General features: G+C 65.4%; 1 protein-coding gene across 1 annotated transcript in view; it reads right to left on the reverse strand.

Moving 5' to 3' along the window:
- Shank2 (SH3 and multiple ankyrin repeat domains 2) overlaps positions 1–26,620 on the reverse strand; it is a 221,363-nt gene that overhangs the window by 95,078 nt on the left and 99,665 nt on the right. Inside the window, 1 exon segment of the mRNA XM_048359764.1 lies at positions 3,083–3,158. Coding sequence (XP_048215721.1) covers positions 3,083–3,158 — 76 coding nt within the window.

Consider the following 26,620-nt stretch of genomic DNA (forward strand, 5'->3'; position numbering starts at 1 on the left):
ATGCTGGCTCCCTGGGGAATGACGCGTGGCGGGGGACCCTGCCCCCCACCCCAGAGGCACAGCAGAGCCGGGCAGGACAGAGGAGCCAGGCAGGCACCTGTCACCATGCCACCCGGCCTAGGCGCTGGTAGCCACCTCAGTCAATCTCTCTCTCTCTCTCTCTCTCTCTCTCTCTCTCTAAACAAAGATCAGAAAAACACCATGCTCTTGTAAAAACAAATAAATAAACTATGGAAGTCTGAGCCGGGGAGGGAGAGGCCGGGGAGGGAGAGGCCGGGGAGCAGCAAACAGCAGGAAGTGGCGCCGTGGCTCAAGTAGTAGAGCAAAAGCCGAGTGAGAGCGCGAATGCGAGTCCCACCACCGCCACCACGTAGAACCGACTCCTCAGCCCCCAAGGGGCCACCATGACAGTGCCACTGGTCACCCGCCCCGCCACCCACGGAGAGATGGGGGGGGCCGCCCCCCAGTTCCTTCCGCATCCGACCAGGGACGCTGCTCAGAGCGGCAACCTGGTCCCAAGCCTCAGAATCGTCAGGGTCCTCCTTCACCCGCCGCACCAGCAGAACTGGGGCACGGGCCCAGCTGGGAGCATGCGCAGACCGCCGGGGCCCAGAGAGGGGAAGCCAGCAGCTCAAGGGCACCCAGCCACCGAGGTGACCGTCTGAGGGGAAGCCAGGGCACCTTCTCTGTCCTGGGGCTGTGCCGGCTCCGGAGAATTGCCCGGCCTCTCTGGGAAGAGCCTCAGGAAGGGGCGCGGGTGGAAGGGGCGGGGGTGGAAGGGGCGTGGGTGGGGGCGGGGGGGGGTCACCCGTACCTCCGACACCGCTAGAAAGTGCTAGCTCTGGTCCCCACCCCCTGCCAGGCCAAGTGTTAGAGCTCTGCAGGACACGCCTGTGAAACCCGACAGAAGGCAGACAAGGCCCACCCTGCCCCACTCCCCACCGCCCGGGCCCTGGGGGTGCTGCCCCCCGCACCTCACGCTCCCCCGTCCCTCGGTCCCCCGCTCCTCCGCCGGCCCGCCCCGCCAGGGCGCTCGGCCTGGACGCTGACCCCCGTGTCCCCAGCCGAGTTCCCTAGGGAGCAGCAGACACGGTGTCGCCCTCCCCGGGGGCGCGCCTCCCAGCGCTCAGCCATCCTGACCGGCTCCCCCGCCCCCCACCTCTCCTCATGGGGCCCCCACGCCCCCCGGCCCCCCCTGCATCTCGCCCCGTGCCCCTCGCCCGCACAGCCTTCCCGTGGCCGTGCCCAGTGCCCTGTGTGGAGCCTGCTGTTCTGCCCGGACCCTCCCTGCCGGGCGGGAAGCAGCGGACCAGGCCGCTCCCCACACCGCCCAGGGCCGGGCCGGCCTCACCCGGGCCTCAGGCCGGGCCACGCCGGGCCACGCCGGGCCATGGGGCACACTGGACTTCAAGGTCAGCTGGACGTGGAAACGGGCCACGGTGCTATGGGGCACTGTGGGGCCTGCGTCAGGCCCCGAGTCCCACCCACCCCAGGCGAAAGGGAGGGCGGGAAGGCTTGCTGCCCCCGAGGGGAGATCGGCTCCTCCTGGAAGGAGAGGTTTTTAATGCGGCATATCTGTCTGTCGGCCATCCATCTATCCATCCATCTATCCATCTATCCATCTATCCATCCATCTATCCATCTATCCATCCATCCATCTATCTATCCATCTATCCATCTATCCATCCATCCATCTATCCATCTATCCATCCATCCATCTATCCATCTATCTATCTATCTATCTATCTATCTATCTATCTATCTATCTATCTATCTATCTATCTATCTATCTATCTATCTATCTTCTATCTGCATATCTATCTTCTATCTATCATCTATCCATCTACCTACCTATCTTTCTGCCTGTCTGTCTGTCCGTCCGTCCGTCCACCTATCTTCTGATCTGAGTCCGGCTGGCCCCGCCCCGCCCTCTCCCCGCCTGGGTCCCCTGAGTGCTGGGCTTGCAGGCACCGCAGATGTCGCCTATCAGCGAGGAGGCGCGCTGCGGCAGGTCCGCTCCTAGCCCGACGCCTGGGGGACCCGAGAACAGGTCCGAGCGAGCACTCTCCACGCAGTGCCACACAACGTCCACGGGGCAGAGGCCACCCAGGCCCCGACGCGGGCTGACAGACGCCACCGCACCTCCGCAGCGGAGCAGACGCTGGGACGCCGCCGCGGCGCTCGGGGACTCGGGCTACGCGCGCGGACGGTGCGGGGGCCGGGCGATTCTCGCATCTGGACGGCCGTCCACGCGGGCGGGAGGCCGGGGGCACCCACGGATATGCAGGGCAGGCCCCGCCGCGCGGGGGACAGGGCTTTTCGGGGTGACCATGCTGCGGCGTCGTCGATGTCACCGAGCCGCGCGTTAGAAAATTGCGCCCCCCCACCCTGAAGTCGGGGAGCAGCCTCGGGTCGTGGGCCAGGCCCTCTCCAGACAGTCCCTGCTGGCTGGCAGCCTCTTGGGAAGCCCCAGGGCGGGCTGTCAGCAACGCCCGGAGCAGGACCTCCACGGGGGGACCGTCCCCCGTCCCCCGCATCACATGCGGACTCCCCAGGCCCCACGCCCCGGGGAGGTGATGTGGAGGCCGTCCTCATGGCCCAGGAGGTCGGCAAAGGGACACGGGAGTGTCACACCGGGGGCCACGTGGGATGCAAGAGTGGGGGCAGCCCACGGACCACGGGCCTGCTTCTCAGGCTGTCTGTGGAGCTCGGGCTCCGCGGAGGGCCTTGCGGGCCTCCCCCCGCGGGCCTCCCCCCCCACGGGCCTCCTCCGGGCAAGTCAGTACGAGAAGGGACACAGAGCCCCTGCGCAGGCGCTGCAGATGTGGTTCCCAGGGGGACCCCGCAGCCCATCAGAGGTGCATGGCTTTTCATGCAAGCCGACTGACTGCCTCGTGTCCCCCCGGGCGGCTGGGGGCCTGGCCCACGCGAGCCCAGAGCCCCAGGTTCACGAGGTCTTCCCGGCAGGTGGGTGCCTCCATCTCCCCTCCAGGGCCAACTCAGGGCGCGCCCCGTGGCGCGGCCGGCTCCTGGCGACCGTGGGCCCTCAGCCGGGGCTCGGGGGGGCGCAGGGGGCTCTTACCTGGCCGTGTCGAAGCTGTCATAGGAGCCCACCGTGTAATGCCGGAAGAGCTTCTTGCTGCGGTCCACGCGGGTCTCTGCGGGGGAAGAGAAAGCAGCACTTGAGGAGCTCTGCCCTGGCGCGCAGAGCGCACGCGCGTGGAGCCGGCTCTCGGCGCCCTGCCTGCCCCGTGCGGCGCAAGGCCCGCCGTCCCGGGGAGGTGAGACCCCATTCTCGGGCCTGAGTGTAGGATGGGGGTACCTGAGTACCCAGAAGGGCCTCCCCGGAGGGTCAGCGGGCTCCGTTCCCCGCCCAGCAGGCCGGGCCGGGTGTAGGGGCGGCTCTGCCGAGCGGCCAGGGCTGGCGTGCGCGGCCTCCCCTCCCCCGGCCCCAGCCCATCGCCCCCGCTGTGGGTGCTGCCCAGACGCCTCCACCGTCCCGCAAACCCGCAGGAGACGGAACCAGGGGACGGCAGGAGAGGCAAACACAGGAAACGCGGCGCTCACGGGGGACTCCCCAGGTAGCTTCCTCCCGAATGAGGTTTCCTACCCCGGCACCTGCCTACGTCCTGGTTTGGGGAAAGAACCCTAAATGGAACTTGTCCAGTGAGTGGTCAGTCTCTTCGGCCTCGGTCCACGCACGGTCTTTAATTCAACACGAACACGCATCCGGACTTCAAAACGAGCACAGGGGTGCGCCAGGCGGGGTGTGGCATCCTTCCCGCCTAGAGGCGGTGGGAGGGCATTCGCCCTGTCTACAGCACAGAGCGCTCAGAGAGGAAAGGGCGGGGCGCAGCCACGAGCCTGGGACTACATTTCCCAGCAGCCTTTGCAACGGGATGCTGTCATGTGATGAGTACCCACCAATGGGAGGGCCGTGCACTTCCAAACCCGGGCTCTGCTGCGATCCCCAGGCTGAGCTGTCCTCCTCCTCCTCCTCCTTTTCCTGCTCAAGGCTCAGGACTCCCGGTCCTCAAGTAAGGTGTCCATGGCGCCCACAGAGTCCTGTACTGCACAGTGCGCAGGGCCGGGCAGGGCGCCGTTGCGAGCCAAGATGGGAGGAGGAGTGCACTGGGCTGGGCCGCCGTGGACTTCTTCCTTATAGCAGCGGACACGGCACGGCCTCCACCGACGGGCAGGGCGGGGTCCTGAGACTCCGCGCCCGCCTCCCTCTCCACGTCTTCCGCTTCTCCTTCCCCATCAGCGTGATGCTCGTGGCCCCCCGCTCAGCCGTGGCACCAGCCACCGCCGCCACGGACCCCGACGGGGAGCCCCTGTGCGCCCCGCGTTATTGAACTCCAGGGCCTCCGTCCGGTGATCACGTCGCCCCTCAGATCGCTGCCCGAGGCCGGGGGCGCATCCCCCAGGAGACGTGTGCGCGCTGAGCGGCAGGCGGAGGCCGGCTGTCTCCGGTGTCCGCCTTGCACCGGGGTGGGGATGGTCACCGTGTGACCGTCCAGCGCCGCCCGCCGGAGGCGCCACGCGGCCCAGGGGCCTGGGGCGGACGCGCGCCGACGGTTACCAAGGCATCGCGCCGTGTCACCGCGGAAACAAGAAGCACATGCTTTAAGAAACACGGCACATCATACAGGAGCTAGCCTGCCGAAGGCTGGGTTGCTATCACACCAATCTGTCCTTTCCTTACGCTGTTCTAGAAAGAAGGCCCTTCGGATACAATCGTCGGGCCGCAGGACTAAAACAGATAATAATATAGATGGAACAGATAGGATAAAACCATGGTATAGATAATAATAACATAAAAACGGACAATGCTACGGATGATAACCTCGGTCCCCGGCATTGGCCCTCCACCTCTGCCCTGCCTCCGCCTGAGCCCTTCTCTGCCCCGCCGTCTGCGAGCACCTGGAGCACATCCTACACGTGTGAAAGCAGCACGAGAAAGCCTGCCTACTCCATTCCGTGAGAGCCGAGGCGGGGACGAGGGTGAAGAGACAGCTGCAGAGGGAGTGGATCGGCTCCCAGGGCACACGGGTAAACACGGCAACTCTGTTTACACGCGCTGCAGGACGGGTCGATGCTACATGCGCAGCGAACGCTTCCGCGGGCTCCCCTCCGCGAGCGGAGGTTTCACCAGGGGAAGAGAAGCCTTCCCGCGATTCGCACGCGTCACCCCGCGTCCGCTCTGGGAGTTGGGAAGGGAGAGGTCCCGAGTGGCACCGTGACCGCCGCCCTCGCTAGAACCGTCATCACCATCATCACCATCACCACCACCGCCACTGCCACCGCCACCACGAGCTCAGCTTCCTCCAGCGCCCGCCACGGTGGTGTCTGCAGCGCGCGTTACCCAGCGTGGCCGGCGCAGACCCCACGTGGCCCTCTCGGCGTGGCCCTCACCGGGCTCCACGCAGCCCGGCAGAGCCCAGGCTGCCCTGGCAGTGGCGTCGGAGGGAAAACCAAGCGAAGCCAGGGCGGAGCCTGCCTTGGGCCTGTCTGCGAGGAGGCCTCATCCTAGAGGCCAGGAGCGAGTCCGCGGCGCGCACACGGACCTGCCTGGCGCCCGGGGAAACCCACCCGGCGTGGCCGAGTCCCTACCCGTCTCCATCGCCACAGAGAAACCGCTCGGCGCCAGGCCAAGCTCCCCCCCGGGCCCAGGGCACCCCGTGCCAGGCCCGGTGGTCACAGAGCAGGTGCTCGGCCATGGCGGGGAAGCAGTGCGCGGAGACCGCGGGCAGTGAGCGGCGCCTCCTGGCTCCCCGCTCCCACGTCCCCCCTCTCCTCACCAATGGCGTTGGCGTCCACCATACACGGAATGTGCTCCAAGGAGGCAGCAGGGCCTCCCCTCCGCCCCCCGCACGCCACTCCGGCTGCATCGACTTGGTTGGAACCTCGGGGCCTTTGCGCTTGCTATGCTCCTTCCCCGTGGACATCTCCCCGTGGGGCCGACCCCCTGTAGCGCCCGCGCGGCGGCCAGGCCCCCACCTCGTCACCTCCCGGGGCTCGAGGCGGCCTCAGCCGGGGCGTGGCCCCACCTGGGCCGGCAGCAAGGCCCACGAATGTGCCAGCCCTTCCTGGCACTCTGGGGGAGCAGGTCCCCACCTGGACGGGGACAGAGCTCCTGGACCTTGACTGGGTCTCGGCCCGGTGGCCCGCTGCCCTGATGCCGCTGCTTGGTGGACTGTCCCGGACGCGGCCGGGCCCCGGACGCCCGGCCTCCTCTTCCTAAAGCCGCACCCCAGCCTCCGCGTCTGCAGATCCCCGAGACCCGGGGCTGGAGACATTTGGGAAACATGGCGCCCATCCAGATGTGAACAGACTGTTTTCTCGTTACTCCCAGAACGGCAGTGCACGGCTATTCTCACAGTGGTCCTAAGTACCCCACGGGATTTCAAGTCGGGGGGGGGGGGGGACAGGGCCCCGGTGGCTCACGCCTGTCATTCAGGCTCCTCAGGAGGCGGAGAGTGAAGATTAAAGCCAGCCTGAGCTGAAAAGTCCTCGAAACTCCATCTCCGATTAGCATCAGCCCAAGTCAGGTGGGAGGCACGGATTAAGTGGTAGAGTACCAGCCAAACAAGCAAGACGAGCAAGCTGGAGGCCATGAGTTCAAGTCCTGACACAGGCAAGAGAAATAAATAATACCTAAGTCAGCGGTCAACCAATTTAATCTAAAGGAGGGTGTGCATAGGTTCCACACAAACTGTATGCCATCTAGAGCCAGACTGGGGCCGGACTCAGCAGCCCGGACATGGTGGAGGCAGGGACCTTGGGATTCCGCCAGGGACGCTTGACTACGACGAGCTTCACACAGCGACGGTCTCTTCGGAGACAGGTGGCTTCCTGAAACCAAGAACCGCTTGGGGTTGTGTGCAAAGCCCTCCTTCCTGAGCTCCCGCTCTTTTCTCTGGGGCCAGGGCCCCAATCCACCTTCGTGGTTCACTGCCGTGAGCCCGGAAACCACAAACCCACCCACGGAGGCCACTTGTCCTGAGGACGCACGCGAGAGGCGGAGGAGGGGGCCTCGGGGCCCGGTGACCACGGAGCATTGTTGGGCGGTGGGGAGGGTCATGGAGGGTTGTAGAACAAATAGGGCATCATCTCCGGGTCACGTTCAGGCGGGGCGGGTAGTGGACGGCCCTCGCCACCGTGGTTCCCGTCTCCCCACGTCCGTCACCCACCGCCGCTCCCCGTGGGCCAGGCCCGCGGCCCCCGTCCAGGCCGCCACCCTCCGCCTCCCATGCCGGCTGGGTGGCGGACCCTGCCCTCCCGCCTCGGCCATGGCCCGCCCCGCCCCACGCGGGCTCGGAACCCGCATGCCACACGCCGTGGGCCTGGGCACGCTCCATCCCGGACACTCAGCCCTCTCTCTCTCTGCCAGGGGGTGGGGAAGCGGGACCCAGGCTCCACCCCCTCTCTCCCCCCCCCCCCGGGGTGGGTGGGCCCAGCCCTGGCCAATGGGATGGGAGCAGGGCCTGCTGGGCGGGGCTTCCCTTCCCAGCCTCTGGTCGGTGCCCCCCACTCCCTGTCTGGATTGGGGGGGGGGGGTCAGCGGCCGCAGGGCCCCCTGAGCAGGCCGAGCAGGGAGGAGGAGGTTTGCGGGGGCCCCCCACTCCCTGTCTGGAGTGGGGGGGTGGGTCAGTGGCCGCAGGGCCCCCTGAGCAGGCCGAGCAGGGAGGAGGCGGTAGGCAGCGCTGCCCGTGGGGAAGGCTGTGAACGGACACCGTGGCTGCTAAGGTCTGGGTTCTGACAGCCGGACGCCGTCCTGGCCGCAGAGCCGCTCCCTGTCCCGTCCAGTCACTGGTCGCCCTACGGGGACGGAGCCCCGTCCTTGCAAGACCTGCTTTCCTAGGGAAACTGAGGCCTGGGATGACGGCCACTGCCTGACTGTCAGCTCGTTCCCATCACGGCCCTGAGCGGTCACGGGGAGGAGAGAACCAGGAGAGAACCGAGGCCCCCGACTGGGTCGCCCCAAGGTCACCCGGCCAGGCTGCCAGACGGCGACACGCCCACCGAGGCCTGGGGGGAGCTCGGCCCGCTCCGCCCTCCCGGCCGCCCCAGGCAGGCACCGCCCAGGGTGCCCCGCGGGGAGGGGGGGCCCCCACGCTCCCGCTTCTGGGGAGCCGTCCCAAGCACCACCCTCTCAAATCGGTTGGACAGATGAATAAAGCTGTTGGGTGTCAATGAGTCGGTGCCTACTCTGTAGTAATTAGGATTTAAAAACACAAAAAAAAGAGCCCAGGAGGCGGGCGGGAGCTCGGGTGCCCGGGAGCGGCCGGAACGGGGCGCGGGGGCCTGAGCTCCGCGTGGCGGGCGTGGCGGGCGTGGCGGGGCAGGCCGGCGCCCAGGCCGGCCTCCCACGCTGGCTCTCTCCCCCCTCCCCCCGCCGGGAGCACGTGGTGACGGGCGTGTGTACAGGGGGAGGGGTGGCCCTAGCACGGCCCCCCGCTGGCGTGGCCCGCCGGCCCGCCTCGCGCAGGACTTCCCCACGCGGACGCGTCCAGCTTCCCGGCACGCGGCTCCCCCCCCCCCCCACCACCCTGAGCCTGTCCTGGGCCCGTCCCCTCCACGGCCCCCCTCCCTGGCCGATCGGATCGCCTCACACAGAGCCGCGGCTCGGGGGCGCTGCCGTCGGGGGCGGGCGGGCTGGGCGGGCCTTCCCTGCCCCCTTCCGGCGGGCGGGCTCCGGAGCGCCGGGAGGTGGGGCGGAGGGTCTGAGGCGCCCAGGTGCCGGGAGCAGAGCCCGATTTAAATCTAGAAACCGACTGGGGGCGGGAGCATCCTTTTTAGCTTTTTAATCTTTTTTTTTTTTTTTTTAAGGACACCGGCAGCTGAGCCTTGGGAACTAGGACACGGAGACGGGAGCGACCTGTTGAGCGCAAGGAAGCCGCCCGTCCTGCGGAAGAAAGCCGCAGCCCCAGGGGCTGGGACGTGGACATTCCCACTCCAGACCTCGGGGCGGGGGGTGGGGGGGGCACGGGCCTCGGGCCTTCCCACGGTGGGTTCTGGAAACCTAGGAGACACACCCATCCCGCAGCAACCGTAACTATGGAGACCAGGCCCCAGGGCTTGCCCCTGCCCCTGCTGGGGTGGGGTGGGGGGGTTGTGAGCCCGAGGCTGCGGGCCGGGGGGTCGGGGGGAGGGGGAGGGGTTCACCAAGAGACCACCAGGATTCTGGGGATTCATGGCTCACATTTCTCTGCATGTCTCCAAGGTACATTTGAGGGAGGCCCCATCAGAGAGCGCTGCCCCGCTAGCCTTGCTGGCCCCCTGAGGACAAGTCCGCCCCTCTGCTGGCCCCTCCTTTGGGGAGCAGGGGGTGGTAGCATTTGGTGACAGCCAAGACAAACGCATCTGGTGTGGCCTCCCTTTCCAGTGTCCCATGCCAAGCACGCGGTCCACCGGCCTAGGAGTCAGCAGCAGAAGTCAAGCTGGCCGCGCCTCCTTAGAGGAAGGGGAGAAGACCCCCCCCACACCCCGGCGGGGGAACCCCAGCCCGCGGCAGCGCTGCACACGCTTCCCCCGCAGGCTGGCCGCGTCCCGAGCCGTCTCGCCTTCTCTCTTCCCCGGCATGGCGTGCGGTCCACCCCCTTCCATACCCTCCACGCTGCTGAGCAGGAATCGAAGCCTGGCCAGTCAGAGACACACAGAGGGGACCCACGGGAGGGGCCCGCGCCCCCCCCACCCCGCCCCGGCCATCTGCCAGCCACCTACATTTTCCTCCTCAGCGGAGCTCATTGAAATAAATCAATGAAGAAAACAATAGCTTCCGAACCCGTGAGGAAAGCCCAGGCCACCCCCCCCCCCCCCCCCGTCAGCCATCCGAACCCCCAGTGCAGGGGTGGAGGGCTGCCCACACGCCGCACCGCCCGGCTGCCGAGACTCCGTCCCCCCCGCCCCCCCACCCCCACGCTCTGGCAGAGAACAAAGGCTCGGCATGCCCAGCCCGGGCAGGCCGGGTGCGGGAACCGTACCTCCAAAATGAACTTTCTTCCTGAACCGCGAGCTCTCTGCCATCGTCCCTAGCCGGGGCGTGACCATCTCACCGCGAGGGCGCGTCCCCGGGCTCCGCGGGGCCCATGGGGGCGCCGGGCGCCCCGCGCGGCCCCATTCGCCACCGTCTGCCAATCCGACGGGGAGCAAAAGTTGCGGCCCTCCGGGGGCCCGGCGGGCGGAGGGAATTTCTTAAAAAATGAATCAGAGGAAGAAGCAGGCTCTGGAGCTCTTAATCCGCGGGAGGCGCACAGATTTGACTTTGGGAGAGTACGGAAAATCCGCGCAGGGCTCGGATCCGGCTCTTGAACACAAGTTGTACGCGGGAGCCGGCGCCGCGTCCTCCACTTCCCGCAGCACCAGGGACTTTTTTTTTTTTTTTTCCTCCTAGTGCCGGTTTCCATGGAAACGCATCAGTCACTAGTCTAAATAAGTATGGGTGAAGGACGCCTGAAAAACCAGTGTAATTACGCATGCCATTAGCAGGGAGAGGAAAATGATTCAACCTGCTATTAGCACAGGGCAGAGGTGTCGCTGGGAGCCCGGCCGTCCTTGTCCTGAGTAATTGCCTCTGGTTGGGGAGCGCACAGGGCCCCCCCCCCCCCCCCCGTGCTCGGCCTTCTGCCTGGCGGACAGCGGCGGCCACGGCCCCGCACCGAGCAGCTAAGGCAAAGGGGCAGGCTCCCATCCCCGAGGCGGCGGGCCAGCTCCTGCGGCTGGGTGGCGTGGCCTAGAGGGCTACACGGGGGCGGGGGGGGGCATGGACAGACGTGGGTGGCATGGTCCACCGGGGGGGGGCGTCTTGGGGAGAAATCAGACGGGTCCTGGCCACAGCTGCCCCCAGCAGGACTCCGACGGATGAGCCATCTGTCCTGCTGGCGGGGGGGGGGGGGGGGCTCTCGAGTTGGCTCTGCTCCCACCCCTGTGGGCTGGGGCTTGGGGCTGGGGGGCTGGGCCTGGGGCCGGGGCTGTCTCCTTCCTGACACCCCGTGTCCTGAGGAGGGAGAAGCTGAGCAGGAGCCCTCCCCTCTCCTCTTGTGCCACCTGTCACTCTGTTCTCACACTCAGTGGAAGGGAGCGATCTTCTTCACTTGTTTCTTGGAGACAAGGCCCCCGCTGGCCCCCCGCTCCGGACTGCCGGCCCCAGCCTCGAGAGCCGGCTGCCCGGGCTTCCGATCCTCGTGCTGCGGGCACGCCCCGTGACCTTCACGGAAGTCTCCCCCTCGCCTCGCCGCAGGCTGGCCGGGATATAGACCGGAAAGAGTTGGCGACGGTGCGAGACTGTTCCGCTTGTCCCGGGAAGGGGTGGGAAGGGCAGGGAGGGGCCGTCCGGAGTCTCTGGAGCGTCCCCCCTCCGCGCCACAGTTCACCAGGGGTCTGTGGTCCGACCTCCGGGGCACTGGGACGCTCTGTCTTGGTCACCGCGGGGGGGGGAAGAATGGACGGTTTGTAAGACGGGAGGGTGGCGTGGTCGGGAGTGAAAACCAATTAGAGAAGGTCGCCGGGACCGCGGCGCCGGCGCTAGGGAAGGACAACAATCGCAGAAGACGCTGCCCGCCAGGCTCTGACAACACTGCCGGGGGTGGCAGGGGACCCGGGCCCTCGGCGTGCTGCGAGCCCGCCCATGGGCTCTAGAAAGACCCAAAGGTGAGAACACCGGGCCCAGAGACGTTAAGTGACCAGCCTGAAGTCACCGGGCCAGATACTGGGGACCCAGGCGTAGGACCTGGGGCTCTTCCTCCACTGCTGTCCCTCCCACCTCAGCGCAGGTGGGGACGGGGCGTGGCCCGCCGGCCCACACTGAAGAGACGGGTGACTGCACTCCTCTCCTCGGGTCCGGCCCCCCAGGTCTAACCTCTGCGACTGGGCGGCGGGCGCGGGGCCACCCCTGGGCTGAGCAGCTTCCTGCCACGATCCGTGAGCACACCGAAGGGTCATAAAAATAGCCTGCACACGAGGGGCCCGGGGGGCTGCGCGCCGCGGCTGCCGTGGGAGGCAGAGCCGGAGAGACGGGAGTAAAAATAGCGAGGGTTTCCACGGGAGCCTAGCGCCGGGCTGCGGCCCGCGGGCGCACGGGACCCGGCCTCGTCCCGGCCTCCGGGGTGCGTCCCCGGGGACCAGGCCCTTCCTCACCCCAGAGCGGGGGCCCCGGGGCACAGCCCGAACCCCCAGGAGCACGGGAAGAGGACCCCAGCTCCCAGCCCCCCCCCCCCAAGGTGACCCTGGGCACCGAGGTGCGCGTCCAGGGCTGCGGGCCGGGGTGGGGGGGGGCAGGGGGCGTCTCTGCCCGACACCCGACCCTACCTGCGTGGCCACGGGCAGAACCGGGTGCTTGTACAGATAGGCGTGTGTGCACACGGACACGCACGCATGCACTTGTACAATGCACGCGTGCCTGCCCGCGCCCCCTGCGCATGAACACACCTGTGCGTGCACACACTAGCTCGTGGCACAGAGGACACAGGGCTGGGTTGGAGCTCCCGGTGACACACGCACTCACCCACTTACACCCAGGGCGCCGCACCAGGGGTTCCCCCACCACGACCAGGGCCTCCCAGCACACCCTGCCCCTTCCTCTACCCGCGTCTGGGCGGCCGTCTGTGGGGTTCCTCGGGGATGGCGAAGGCCCCGGGCACAGACACGGCCACTCCCGACACCTGCCCGCTGTGTTGAAAACAAAGAGACAACTTCGGCCGCCGCTCGCTCACTCGCTCAGAAGCAGGCCATGCGAAGGGGGCGGGGGGGGGGGGGGGGGACGACAGAGACTTCCAAGTGTGCAGGTCACCTCTGAGGACGGGTGTGGTCCCTCGGTGGGGCCCTGGCCTCGGGAGTCTCACCAGGGAAGCGCCACTCCCTGAAGGCGGCCTGGAGGCAGGACAGGGTGGGCGTGGCCAATGGGTGTGGGGAGGCAGGGCAGGGTGGGCGTGGCCAATGTGTGGGGAGGCAGGGCAGGGTGGGCGTGGCCAATGTGTGGGGAGGCAGGGCAGGGTGGGCGTGGTCAATGTGTGGGGAGGCAGGGCAGGGTGGGCGTGGTCAATGAGTGGGGAGGCAGGGCAGGGTGGGCGTGGTCAATGAGTGTGGGGAGGCAGGGCAGGGTGGGCGTGGTCAATGAGTGTGGGGAGGCAGGGCAGGGTGGGCGTGGTCAATGAGTGTGGGGAGGCAGGGCAGGGTGGGCGTGGTCAATGAGTGTGGGGAGGCAGGGCAGGGTGGGCGTGGTCAATGAGTGGGGAGGCAGGGCAGGGTGGGCATGGCCAATGGCACAGGGAGGCAGGGAAGGGTGGGCGTGGCCAATGGGCACAGGGAGGCAGGGCAGGGTGGGCATGGTCAATGAGTGGGGAGGCAGGGCAGGGTGGGCGTGGCCAGTGGCACAGGGAGGCAGGGCAGGGTGGGCGTGGCCAGTGGCACAGGGGGGCAGGGCAGGGCGTGGCCCACCCTGGGAGCCCCGCCCACTCTGCCCCTGTTTGTCCTATGCTCGGGCAGTGCCTGAGCCTGCTGGCTGAGGGTAGACACGTAGTTGTGCCAGGCTGGGTGGCTGGTGACTGTGTCCTGGGAGGGGTCGTTGCTGGGGAGCCCCAAGAAATGTGTCTCGCACTCCTGGCAGTGCCTCATGGTTCTCCCGCTGCCCTAGGGTGTGGTGCCACACCCCCCCCCCCAATCAGTGGCCTACCGCCCCCTGTGGAACTCGGGATGCCGCCTGGCTCTGGGCCCCATCTCTGTCTCAGACGCCTACACCCGGGCCTGAGCATGGCAGGTAAATGGTGTCACGCTGAGGAGTTGTGCAACTCTGTGCATGTGGACATTTTAACGTATTTCATGTAAGGGTAAGGGCAGCCTTACACCCGGGCACTCGGTGTCCGTGAGCAGGGAGAGCCCCAGAGCTGGCCACGAGTCGGCTGAGGGACGGCTTCTTGGAGGTCAGAGGTCGCACAGGGCTCCCACCGTCCCCCATCCGTCTCCGGGGCTCCCATCCGTCTCCGGGGCTCGTCAGAGTTGTTAGAAACGCTCTACACCCCAAGGTAGAACTTATCACACCTGGGAAGTGGCAAAGGCACAGCGAGGCCCAGAAGATTCTGGGTCTCCTGACATAGAGGTTTGGGAGGGAGCAGTCTTCTAGAAGGAAGCTGTGTGGTTGATAACCCCCCCGTCCCCCCAGCCAGCACAAAGCCGGGGCCTGACCTTTCCCGCCTGGTCCCCTGCACCCCTGTTCCCAGAGGCCACGCCAGCCACATGCCCCCGGCCCTGTGGCTTCAGTTATTTCTGAGTCTGTGTTTATGCCCGGGCTGGCCCGGAGTGTTACCCTCCTATTTAAGATGACGGGGGCACACGGCACACCCCGCGACTGACTGGCAGAGCTGGGGTCTTGAGAATGTGTAGCCTGGGCTGGCCTGGAGCTCTGAGCCTCCTGAGAGGCTGGGATTGCAGCATGCGTGAACAGCTGCGCCCAGCTCTTTCTCAAGGGGGCTTTGTGCTGAGCACCCACAGTGTGATCCCCTCCGGGGTCCTGGGGCAGGCACCGAGCAGACACCCAGAGGGCCTCGGGCCGTCAGGTCCCAGCGGGAGTCCCTCCCCTTGCAGGTGGGGGTGGGGTGGGGGGATGGAAGCCTCACTCCCAACGGGGTGGAGACTGGAAGAAAGTAGAGGCCATGCGGGATTTCATGTCACGTGGCCACCTTCCATGTGACCAGCGATTCTCCTTCCCGATCTGTCACTTGATGGCAGGGTGAAATAAGAAGACCCTTTGGATCCATGCAGCAAGGCGCTGGGGTGGGCTGGGTGGGGGGACACAGCCTCCAGCCAGCAGAAGGATGAGGCCCTCAGCTCCACAAACTCAGGGGTCTGCATTCTGTGAAGAGACAGTGGGCTGGGCGTCCTCCCCAGTCAGCCTCTGGACAAGAACACAGAACACAAAGCTGCCCTGCCCCTCGGCCAGACCCCACGAGCAGCGAGCACGGGACGTCCTCGTGCAGCAATGGAACTGATGAAGTCCCCAGCAGCCCTGGGGCCTCACGGAGTCCCTCACCTGGTGGCCACTGTGTGTGGACTGCAGGGGAGGCCTTCCCTGCGGGACCCCAGTCGGCGTGGTGGGAACATAATGTGCAGGGGGACAGAGCCACGGTCCACGCGGGGGCCACCACAGCCCGACACAGAGCCACGGTCCACGCGGGGGCCGCCACAGCCAGACACAGAGCCACGGTCCACGTGGGGGCCACCACAGCCAGACACAGAGCCACGGTCCACGCGGGGGCCGCCACAGCCAGACACAGAGCCACGGTCCACGTGGGGGCCACCACAGCCAGACACAGAGCCACGGTCCACGCGGGGGCCGCCACAGCCAGACACAGAGCCACGGTCCACGTGGGGGCCACCACAGCCAGACACAGAGCCACGGTCCACGCGGGGGCTGCCACAGCCAGACACAGAGCCACGGTCCACGCGGGGGCCGCCACAGCCAGACACAGAGCCACGGTCCACGTGAGGGCCGCCACAGCCAGACACAGAGCCAGGGTCTACATGGGGTCCGCCACAGCCAGACACAGAGCCAGGGTCTACATGGGGTCCGCCACAGCCAGACACAGAGCCACGGTCCATGTGGAAACCGACTGACAAGCCACAGGCCCTGCCTGCTGGCACTGTTCTGGCCCCGAGGCATAGGGTAAGAGATGCTGATTTCTTACGCTTAGCACTGGGCCTGGCCAGTAGGCAGGAAAAGCATTTACTAACCCACACCAAACCCTGCCTTGCCAGGAGTGTCCCCAGTGTCCCGGCTCCCGGCTGGTTTGGAGACCAGCTTGGCGGGTTTCGGTATGTGTGCGCGCACATGCGTGTGAGGACTACCATGTCCGCAGAGTCCCCGTCACCCAGCCACCTTGGAGCCCTGCTCGCCTTCGGATCTTCCCCAAGCCGCCCACACTGCCTTTGCTCTAAGCTTGGTCCAGAGCGCCTGAGCTCGAGGCCCTGAGGAACTGTCGCGGGAGACTGTGAGCCACACAACCCGCACGGGGCCCTGCGGCCGGTCAGCGTGGCAGCCGGGGAGGGGGCAGGACACACTGGGTGCCGTCGGAGAACGCTCCCGGGTCCGTGTCAGGGCACAGCGATGCCTTTGGAGGCCCAGTGGGCTGGCTAGGGAGCAAACTTGATTTCCCGTCGCACAGCCACATGAGGTGACTGAGTGAGGAGATTCCAGAAAGTCTTCAGTCCAGGCATAGTGGCCCATGCCTGTAATCCCAGCAATGTGGGGGGGGGGGCAGAGACAGGGGCTTCAAGGTCGGAGGCTGGCCTTGGGGAAAGACCGTATCTGGAAAACAAACTGGAAGCAAGCTCAAGCTCAAGCAGCTGGGTGCGAATGCGAGGCCCCGGGGTTCTGCTCCCAGAAACACCGAAAACAGCAGCAGCAACCCGCTCCCGGAGGCCATGAAAGCGCATCCAAACCCCAACTCCAACCCGAAAGGAAGATGGGCACCTCCCCAAGGCCGATCACCTACGAGCACCTTACAGAGGTGGGGAAACGAGAAGAGAAGCCCTCATCACGGGGAAGCCGTGCTTCTGCGTGTGCTTCGTGGGGGGAAGCACCCGTGGTGCAGCGTCTCCCGTCCCCAGAGCTGGGCGGCGACCCCGTCTCCGGGCCAGGCCGAGGAGGCAAGGAGCACGCAAGACTAATGGCTGCGCCACATACGAAGGGGAGTCATTTTTTTTTCTACTGTGTGCAATTTTGGCGAGTAAATGTTTTCCTGCAATATTCACAAATGTGACGAGAACCCCAAACCAGCAATATTTAACTTATTTGCATCTGGCTCCGTGTCTCACTGAAAGTGAATCATTTTGCACCATCCGGGGCCTGTGCGAAGCTGCGTGTGGCGGGAGGAACTTCCTGGGGGCCAGGGCGGGGCCCCGCCCGGAGCTGGGCGTCGGCCAGCCCCAGACCCCGGAGCTGCCGACCCCTCTGGAAGGACCCATGTCACCTGCCGCACCCCAGCTGCAACCCGTGAGTGAGTCGATGCACGCACAGTGGAGAGGGCGGCACCAGGCCCGGACACAAGAGAGTCATCGTGGACCGGCCCACCGGGGAGCGGACCACGGCCGCCTCCCCCCGACGGCGGCCCGAGAGGAGGGGCCTGCGTCCACAGCACCACCGAGCCAGGCGTGTGGGGATTTGAAGTCAGGGCTCGGCTCATACTTGGCTGGTGCTCTACTCCTTCGGTCATGCCTCCTGCCTGGCTTTTCGCTGGTTATTTGGACAATGGGGAGTCACAGAGACTCTTCTGCTTGAGTTGAACTCAAACTGCGGTCCTCCGGATCTCAGCTTTTGGGGTGTCTAGAATACAGATTGGAAGCCCATATCGCGAGTTACTTGTCTGTGCCGGTTCTGGGCCCTGAACGCAGGGCCTCATGCGCTCCTTTAGCTCTTGCACTCAAGGCCGGAGTACTGCCATTCGGACCACAGCTCCTTTCCAGCTTTTTGCTGGTTGATTGAAGATAAGAGTCTCTTGGACTTCCCTGCCAGGGCTGGCTTTGAACCGTGACCCTCAGATCTCAGCCTCCTGCGGAGCTAGGATCGTGGGTGTGAGCCACTGGTGCCCAGAACCATGTTGCTTTTACCACAACCCCCCCCCCCCACACACACCTTGGCCGCACCCCTTCCCTGCCCCTACTTGGGTCAGTCTATGAGCAGAGGGGCCCAGGAAGGACCTCCCACCGCCTCGGTCTCCCCGTCGTCCCCCCCCCCCCCCCCCCGCAGCACAAGAGGCCCGGCCTCGCGCTGAGCCTCAAGCTGTACGCCCGCAGCGGCAGTGCGCCCCACACTCCGGCCGCCCCGCCCCGCCTGCGCCCCTCCTGGCGCGGGGGCCGCCACCCTCTGCCCTGAGGACCCGGCACCTTCGCTGCCTCCTGTAGTCCCGGCCTCTGGAGCCCTGTCTGCCCGCGGCGCAGGCGGACGCGGTTCTGCGAGGGCAGGAGTGGATTCCCAGCGTCGTCCGCGTGCAGGCACTGAGGAGGAGGAGGGCGGGGCCGGGGAGGCAGACCAGCAAAGAGGGGGGCGCTCCGTGACGGGGCGCCGCGTCAGGCCCTCGGGGAGCAGGCGGGGCTGTGCAGGGCGCTGGGCCTCGCGGGCTGGGCGGGAGCCGCCGCGGCCCCGGGGGACGCCCCTTCGGGCGAGGGGGGAGGAGGGGAGGGGAGGGGGGGACAGCCAGGCACGGCGCCCACGGCTGGCAGCAGCGGGGTGTTTCGAGCATCACGGGGGGGGGGGGAGGGGGTTGCCCTGGAGACGGCAGCATGGGGCTGCGCCCGGCGCATCTGTGCCCAGCGGGAGGCCTCTGCCCGCACCCCCGTGCGGGGTCAGCCCGGGAGGAGGGGGTGCGCGCAGGTCCCCAGGCCCTGCCGCCCTACAGGGGTGCTGCCCACTGACTGACACGGGGGCCACCTTCCCAGGGAAGGGGGGGCAGAGCTTCCCAGGGTGTTCTTCCTGAAGGAGCCCCGGAATAAAGTCCTGCCAGTGGAGCCTGGGGGTCCCCCAGGCCAGCCAGAATCACCCCACACGGGAAGAAACAAGAAATTAACTTTCCATAGTGTCCAGCACGACCTGTGCGTCCACAGTGAGAACATGGGCACAGTGGCGGAGCCAGGCCTGGACTTGAGGAGCGGCACCCCACAAGAGGGCCCGCACCCCACAGCCCACAGGAGGGCCCGCACCCCACAGGAGGGCAATCACCCCACAGGAAGGCAATCACCCCACAGGAGGGCAATCACCCCACAGGAGGGCAATCACCCCACAGGAAGACCCGCACCCCACAGGAGGGCAATCACCCCACAGGAAGACCCGCACCCCACAGGAGGCCCGCACCCCACAAGAGGGCCCGCACCCCACAGCCCCACAGGAGGGCCCGCACCCCACAGGAGGGCAATCACCCCACAGGAAGGCAATCACCCCACAGGAGGGCAATCACCCCACAGGAAGACCCGTACCCCACAGGAAGGCCCACACCCCACAGGAAGACCCGCACCCCACAGGAAGAGCCGCACCCCACAGGAAGAGCCGCACCCCACAGGAAGGCCGTACCCCACAGGAAGACCATACCCCACAGGAAGGCAATCACCCCACAGGAAGGCAATCACCCCACAGGAGGGCAATCACCCCACAGGAAGACCAACACCCTACAGGAGGCCGTACCCCACAGGAAGAGCCGCACCCCACAGGAGGGCCTGCACCCCACAGGAGGGCAATCACCCCACAGGAGGGCAATCACCCCACAGGAAGACCCGCACCCCACAGGAAGGCAATCACCCCACAGGAGGGCAATCACCCCACAGGAGGGCAATCACCCCACAGGAAGACCCGCACCCCACAGGAAGAGCCGCACCCCACAGGAAGGCCGTACCCCACAGGAAGACCGTACCCCACAGGAAGACCGTACCCCATAGGAAGGCCGTACCCCACAGGAAGGCCGTACCCCACAGGAAGGCAATCACCCCACAGAGAGGGCAATCACCCCACAGGAAGGCCCGCACCCCACAGGAGGGCAATCACCCCACAGGAGGGCTGCACCCCACAGGAGGCCGGCTCAGTCATCTTCACGCTTAGCCCAGGACTGCCCCCCCCCCCCCCGCTCGCGCCCCAGGACTCGGTTGCGCCGGGCCGGTGGCTAACGCTGCTTCACATCCTGAGCCTGGCGTCTGGTGAGAGGCCCCGAAACGACCCCGGAGCACCCTGGAATCAGCACAGGCCGGGGCTCGGCAGGACGCCCCGATGGGCACCCACCCGGACACCGCGCGGACCCCGAGCCACAGCCGCCGAGGCTCCGGGCGTGAGGGGGGCTGGCCGCGGCCCGGGCCCCCTGCGCATCCTTGCGGCTTCGGGGGGCTCACGGCAGCCCTGCGGGGCACAAGCCACAGGCCTGGGCGGCCGAGGGGACCCAGGGCAGCCAGCTAGACAGGAAGAGGCCCTGCGCGGGGTGACGGCGAGGGGAGCTGACCTGGTCCCCCGTCCCCTCCCCCCCCCCCGGGGAGAGCAGAGCAGAGCAGCACGCAGAGCCGTGGAATTGCTGTCCCGTCCCGTCCCGTCCCGTCCTGCTCCACTGAGCCCCAGCTCACCTGACGGTCACACCCGACAGACGGACCCCCGGCAGCAGCCCCCCCCCCCCCCGCTTCCTGGAGCGGCCATGTGCCTTCCAGGCCTGACCCCAGCACCCTCCACCGTCCCCGCCTGCTGCTGACGCTCCCGGTCAGCCAGGAAGCCCACCTCGCCACCGCACCCCGCCCGGAGGTGCCGGGGCCAGGCCACGGGGACCAGGACAAGGGCCCAGCAGGACCCACCGGGAGAGGCACCCCGGCCTGCTCCCCACCGGGCACTGCCCTCCAGGGGGGCAGGGCTGCGGGGCTGCCCCAGCCAGAGGCTGCCCGGCACCTGTGCCGCCCCACGCTGAGGCGTCTGTGCCCACAGGAGTGGGCGAGGGGAGGTCCTCACTTGGGGACACCTGGATCAAGATGGGCCATCGCCAGTAAAGGAAATGCAAATGAAAACAACCCTGAGATACCACCTCACCCCAGTTAGAACGGCCTGTACTCTGAACTCAGGCAACAACAAATGCTGGAGGGGCTGTGGGGAAAGAGGAACCCTTCTCCATTGTTGGCGGGAGTGCAAATTAGTACAACCACTTTGGAGAACTGTATGGAGGTTTCTCAAAAAGCTCAATATAGACCTACCCTATGACCCAGCCATACCACTCCTAGGCATCTATCCTAAACAGCAAGTCCCAAGATATCAAAAAGACATTTGTACTTCCATGTTTATCGCGGCACAATTCACAATAGCCAAAATATGGAAACAACCCAGATGCCCCTCCACAGACGAATGGATCAAAAAAATATGGTACTTATACACAATGGAATACTACATAGCGATTAGGAATGGTGAAATATTGTTATTCGCAGGGAAATGGTCAGAACTCGAACAAATAATGTTGAGCGAGACAAGCCTAGAACACAAAACAAAGGGGCATGATCTCCCTGATATATGACTGTTAACAAAGGGAGACGGAGAGACAGTAGAGACCAAGTCTATGAAACCAAAAACTGCTTGTCAAATGGTATTTCCCACAGGATTGGGGCAGCGACCCAACATTATGTAACTAAAACCAAAAAGTACTCAACATATAAAGGTCAAAAACTGACCTCTCAGTGGATCACAATAGCTCAAAAGCTATGTGTGTACGTTCATATAAGACAAGGATAAGCAAACTCTATTATTGGCGTTACATTTAAAGTCCTCGGTGAAAGTCCTAGGCCACGGTGGCTACTCTGTATGTTCTTGGTACACTGTGTATTGTATATATGTCTACCTGACCTAGGGAAGGGAAAGAAAAACAGGGCGTAAGATATCACAAGAAATGTACACACTGCCCTACTATGTAACTGCACCCCTTTTGCACAACACCCTGTCAACAAAATTTGTTTAATTAATAAATAAATTATTAAAAAAAAAAAAAAAAGATGGGCCATCGCCCAGCCCGACCAGGTGGTGAGCTTTCTCTTGCTCCGGGCGGATTCCCTGCCTGGTGGGGGCAGGGAAGTTCCGAGGCGGGCGTGACGCGGGTTGTGCCCTCCTAGCGTAGGCTGGCCCTCGGACCCCAGCCCCGCCGACCGCGGCGTCACGGAAGCTGGGCCTTTCCAGAGGTAACTCGGGCAAAATGAGGTCACTGGGGTGGGCCTCCACCCAGTCCACCTCCCTGCGGGACGGGAGGAGGCCACGGGGGCGCGGAGGGCTCCGGGTGGGGAGGCTCCGAGGACCCCCCCCTCCGTGCCCGCGCCCCGCCGCGAGGGGAGACTGTGAGCCGTTTGTCTCTATGTGCTGGAGCATTCTGGAGGCCTGTCTTGATTGGTCTTGGCAGTGATGACAAAGTAGCCCCGGCTGAGTGGGTTATAAACCACAGGGGACAGGGGCCCGGCCCCCCCCTCCCTGGGGCAGAGACGAGCACCGTGAGCCCAGTGTTCAGCACTGCTACCGATCGGCCTTTGTGGCAAGCACTCTGTGGAGAGTTACTGGTTTCCTTTTGAAGTGGCACAGACGTGTTGGTGCTGGGGAGGCGATTAGGCCCTCCTCCAGAGCCCCAGCGGCCAGGAACCCGGGACCGCGAACCAGGCAGCTGACTGCCCTCATCCCAACCTCCAAAGCAGGCTCCAACTCCAGGAAACCTGCCCCCGCCTAGCAACTGGTCTTGGATTTTGGGCCAACAGCAGAGCTGTGATTGGTGCAAACACAATCCCTCGTTTGCATAGCAGACTGCATCACGATTGGTGGAAACATAATCCCTCATTTGCATAATGAGTCGCGCCATGATTGGTGGGAACACGAGGGGACACCCTTGCCTCCTTCCACCTCTGGCTACGTCAGCAGGCGGCTCCGCCCCGCGTTGTGAGCGGCCTGGAGGAAGCATCCGCGATGCCCGGGCATGGAAACACCGGATGTTACGGCATCAGGCCCCAGTAAGGCTTCTTCTCCAGTGGTTTCGCCCACCTTGGCAGGCTTGCTCACCCAGGGAAGAGAAGCAGCAGTGGAGCAGTCAGGCCCGCGAGCGCTCCGGGTGAAACAGACCAGAACGGCGGTGGGGCTGCGCGTGCGTGCGCGCGTGTGCGCGTGTGCGCGAAGGTCTGCACGGGCAGAGCTTGGCCACAGAGGGTATCAGCAGGCAGCAGAGAAGGGGCTGCCGGTGGAGAAGGCTACACAGGGGCTCAGCAGCTCCCTCCACGTGATCACAGACGCCGAGAACCCTGCCCTGCTCCTGCTCCCGTGTCTGTTCTCGGCTCGTGGAGGACAGGGAGGACGTGGACCGGGTCCCGAGGGGCAGCCCTACGCCCCGGGTATAGGTGTGCAACACGGTGCTCGGGAGCAAGCGGGTAAGGGACCGAGCCCAGCTCACGCTCTGCCAGCTGGAGGTTTAGGAGAAAAGCGTGCCAAGCCGCACCGGGGCCCCCACACGGCGGCGGGATTGCGCGCGTGCTCGCGGCGCTGACCCCTGCTGCGTGTGAAACGGCTCCTGCCCACGACAAGCGCCCCGTGATCACGTGCCGACGGGAGGGAGGGCGGCGTGGCCCGGGAGCCTCTGAGCGCGCTCCCGTGAATGAACGCCGAGGCCACGCCGGGTCTCGTGGCAACTCGGGAGGAGGGCTGCCTCCCATTCGGAGGGGGTGACGGGAACGAGGTTCACCCGTGCTCCCTCGGGCTGTCTTCCAGTCCCACCTCTCACCCCTCCCAGGGGGCTGCCTGGCTCCTTTCTCCACCCTCAGACCCACGCAGTTTCCCAAGGTATAGCCTGCTCTTCCATATTCTGTTCATCTGTCTGACCATTTACCTACCTTATCCATCCATCCACCCATAAACGATCATCCACCTACAATCCACCCATCCACTTAGCATTTATCTACGTATGCAACTAGCATCTACCCATCCATCCATCCACTTAGCAGCCGTCTATCTGCCAACTCATCCATCCATCCACTCAGCACTCCATCCACTGATCCATTCCTCCACTCACCATCCTTCAATCCATCAATCTGCCAACTCATCCATCCATCCATCCATCCACTCATCCATCCACCTAGGAATCCATCAACACATCCAACCATCCATTCATCCATCTGCCCATCCATCCATCTTGCACACCCATCTCTCCTTACCAATGGCCTAGAAGTTAACTTATTCTACTTCAGACCCTCACCGCTCCCCAGACATGCGGCCCACTCGCCACACAGCCCCTCATTCTTCACATACATGCATCTGCCGTTCACAAAGACCTACCAGGAACCTGCGCTACCCTCATCCCCACTCATGTTCTTAGGCACTGTCTCTTAGGCTACTGTCTCTTAGGTATTACTGTTTTTTATAGGTGGTGCTGTAGGCCCATCAAGGCAAAACACAAATCCTTATCTGACAAAATAACCAGCACAAAAGGGCCTGGACTGTGACTAAAGTGGTAGAGCACCTGCCTAGCAAGCACAGGCCTTGAGTTCAAATCCTAGTACGATCAGAACATACAATATTCAGTCAGATGGTCATCCACAGTCTTCGATGTGCAGAGCTGAAGAAAAGCCAGGAGGCGCCCACATCACCCGAGGCTGAGGAGAGGGCTGAGGAGGGGCCCGGGAGACAGAGAGGCAATGGAAGATTCAGGCCACACACAGCCCAGCCATCGAGCTCTCCGGCACCCACCCCTGCAGCCCGTTCTGCGGGTCCACACGCCTTGTCTTCCCAACCACGCCACCTTCTGGCCAAGCCTGGACCTGCACGGTGCCACAAGCCCTGGTCTGTCCTCGCCCGCCTGTGTCCTCCACTCTGCTGCTCAGCCTCGGAACGCGGCAGGGTCCCCTTCACCCTGCCGGGCTCCCAGGCCCCCGTCTCCCGCAGGACTGCAGGGCAGGGTCTGGACCGCTGGACACAGCCGGCCCTGCTGCATCAATCTGTTCCCTCCTCCGCTTTCTCTGGGGATAAGCTTGACTAGATTCTACCTGGACCGTGAAAATGTAGGCTTGCACAAATTTGCATGCCATTTGAAATGGTAACGTGCCCTGAAAAATATGTCTACTCAGTAGTCCCGACAGAATTCTAATGTTCGCGAGGTAGATGTCCTTGTCCTCAGCTTGCAGAGGAGCAAATGAGAGCTGGCCCAAGGTCATGGCCCAAGGTCACTAACACAGATGGGCTCCATCCTTGGGAAAATCTGAGGATTCCTTCCACCGCATTTCCACTTTACAGCCATGACAGGCAGTGTGCATGTTGTGGAAAGCACGCTTTGAAGGAGTTCTGATGTTTCCCTAGGCTAGTCATTTGTAAGCTGATGACACCCAGGGGGAGGGAAGGTGAGCCCCGTCCACATGGCCCCCACAAGAGGCAGCCACACCCCCAGCACTCGAGGCCCCGCCCACACGGCCCTCCCTCGAGACGCAGCCACACCCCCAGCACTCGAGGCCCCGCCCACCCGGCCCTCCCTCGAGACGCAGCCACACCCCCAGCACTCGAGGCCCCGCCCACCCGGCCCTCCCTCGAGACGCAGCCACACCCCCAGCACTCGAGGCCCCGCCCACCCGGCCCTCCCTCGAGACGCAGCCACACCCCCAGCACGCCAGGCCCCGCCCACCGGCCTCCCGTCCAGTGGCTGCCGCAGTCGGCGGCTCCTGTCCTCGGGCCCCGCTGAGCCCATCCTCACGGAGTCCCCAGGCCCAGGTCTAGAGAAGCAAGCCCGCTCCCTGGGCTTCCGCGCGCCCCGGTCCATGGCACCTCGTGACTGCAGATCGCATGCCAGAGGGGACTCGGCCCCCAGCACGGCAGTGAGCCCTGTGTCTGCCGGCCGGGCCCCTCTGGCCAGCCTGCAGGCAGCAGCAGGTGTCCCGGCCGGCCGGCCAGGCCTCCGGCACTCAGGGGGCGCCGGCGGTGGTGCTCAGCCCCGCTGTCCTCGGCACAGCCCGCGGCTGGCTCTGCCGTGGCTCCGACGTCACCTGACCCGGTGGCCCACACCGCCCAGCGCCATTTCCAGACGCTGGTGGGGACCCTGGGTGGCTGGGGAAAAGACGGAGCTGGGCGTGCAGAGGTCGGAAGGAGGCCGGGGATGGCACCCCAGGCCCCGGGGCAGTGAGCCAGGAGGGTGAGCAGGGCCAGCAGGGACGGGGCCCGGGGTGTCTCCGGGAAGTCACCCAGGGCTGCTAATGAAGCTCACGAGGGGGAACAGGACGACTGAGCAGGGCCGAGTCCGGGTGGCTCTCGGCAGTCCTGGAGAGGCCCAGCAGGGTCCCTCCCGCCCACCCCCAGGGTGCACGACTGCTGAGAGTGACCTCGGGCAGCCTCACGCTCGCCGGGAGCGTCTGGGGGCGCAGCTCATTCCCCGCCGGAGCCCCCCGCTTCAGGAGAGGCCAGCGGAGCTCAAGGCTGGGGGTGGCCAGGCTCCTCTGCAGACCTCCGTCCTCAGCGGGCACCGAGCCCAGCACCTCCCCGGCCCGCAAGAGCCTGCGGGCTCCTCCGCCCGCCTGTCAGGTCACCCCACCCTCCTTCCCGGGTGGGCCCGAAGCCCGCTGGCCCCTCCCTGCCCCGCGCGCTCCCCGCTGCGGGCGTGACTGGGGGCAGCACTTCCCAGAGTGGGTGGAGCCTGGGGGGCCCCGGGGCGTGGCCAGCACGCGGGGCAGCGCCGGGGCTGGGGTCAGTGTGAGCGTGGCAGGGTAAGGCAGCCCCAGACCCCAGACCCCCAGACCCCAGCCCAGGGACCTGAGGGGGGAGACGGGGGTCTTCCGCAGTGGCGCACCCACTTCTACTCTCCGCTTCAAGTTGTGCGTGGGTGGGCCGGATTTCAAATGGCCTACTGAGGAAACTGCGCGTGCAACCAAGAGGAGACACCACTCCCGCCCCCCCCCCCAAACACACCAGCCACTGCTTGCACATTCGTGGGCAGACCTCAACAGCCAGCAATAGGCGTAGAAACTAAACCAAGGCTGGATGCGGGGCGCACCCCTGTAGTCCAGCACTCAAGAGGCTGAGGACCCTGAGTGCCAAGCCAGCCTGGGCTACGTACTGAGAGAAATAAATAAAAACAGACTTGCACACGATCCAGATCAGATTGTTTAGGACTTGGGGCCTGTTCCC

Source organism: Perognathus longimembris, chromosome 13 (assembly GCF_023159225.1).
Source record: "Perognathus longimembris pacificus isolate PPM17 chromosome 13, ASM2315922v1, whole genome shotgun sequence".
Lineage (NCBI taxonomy): Eukaryota > Metazoa > Chordata > Mammalia > Rodentia > Heteromyidae > Perognathus > Perognathus longimembris.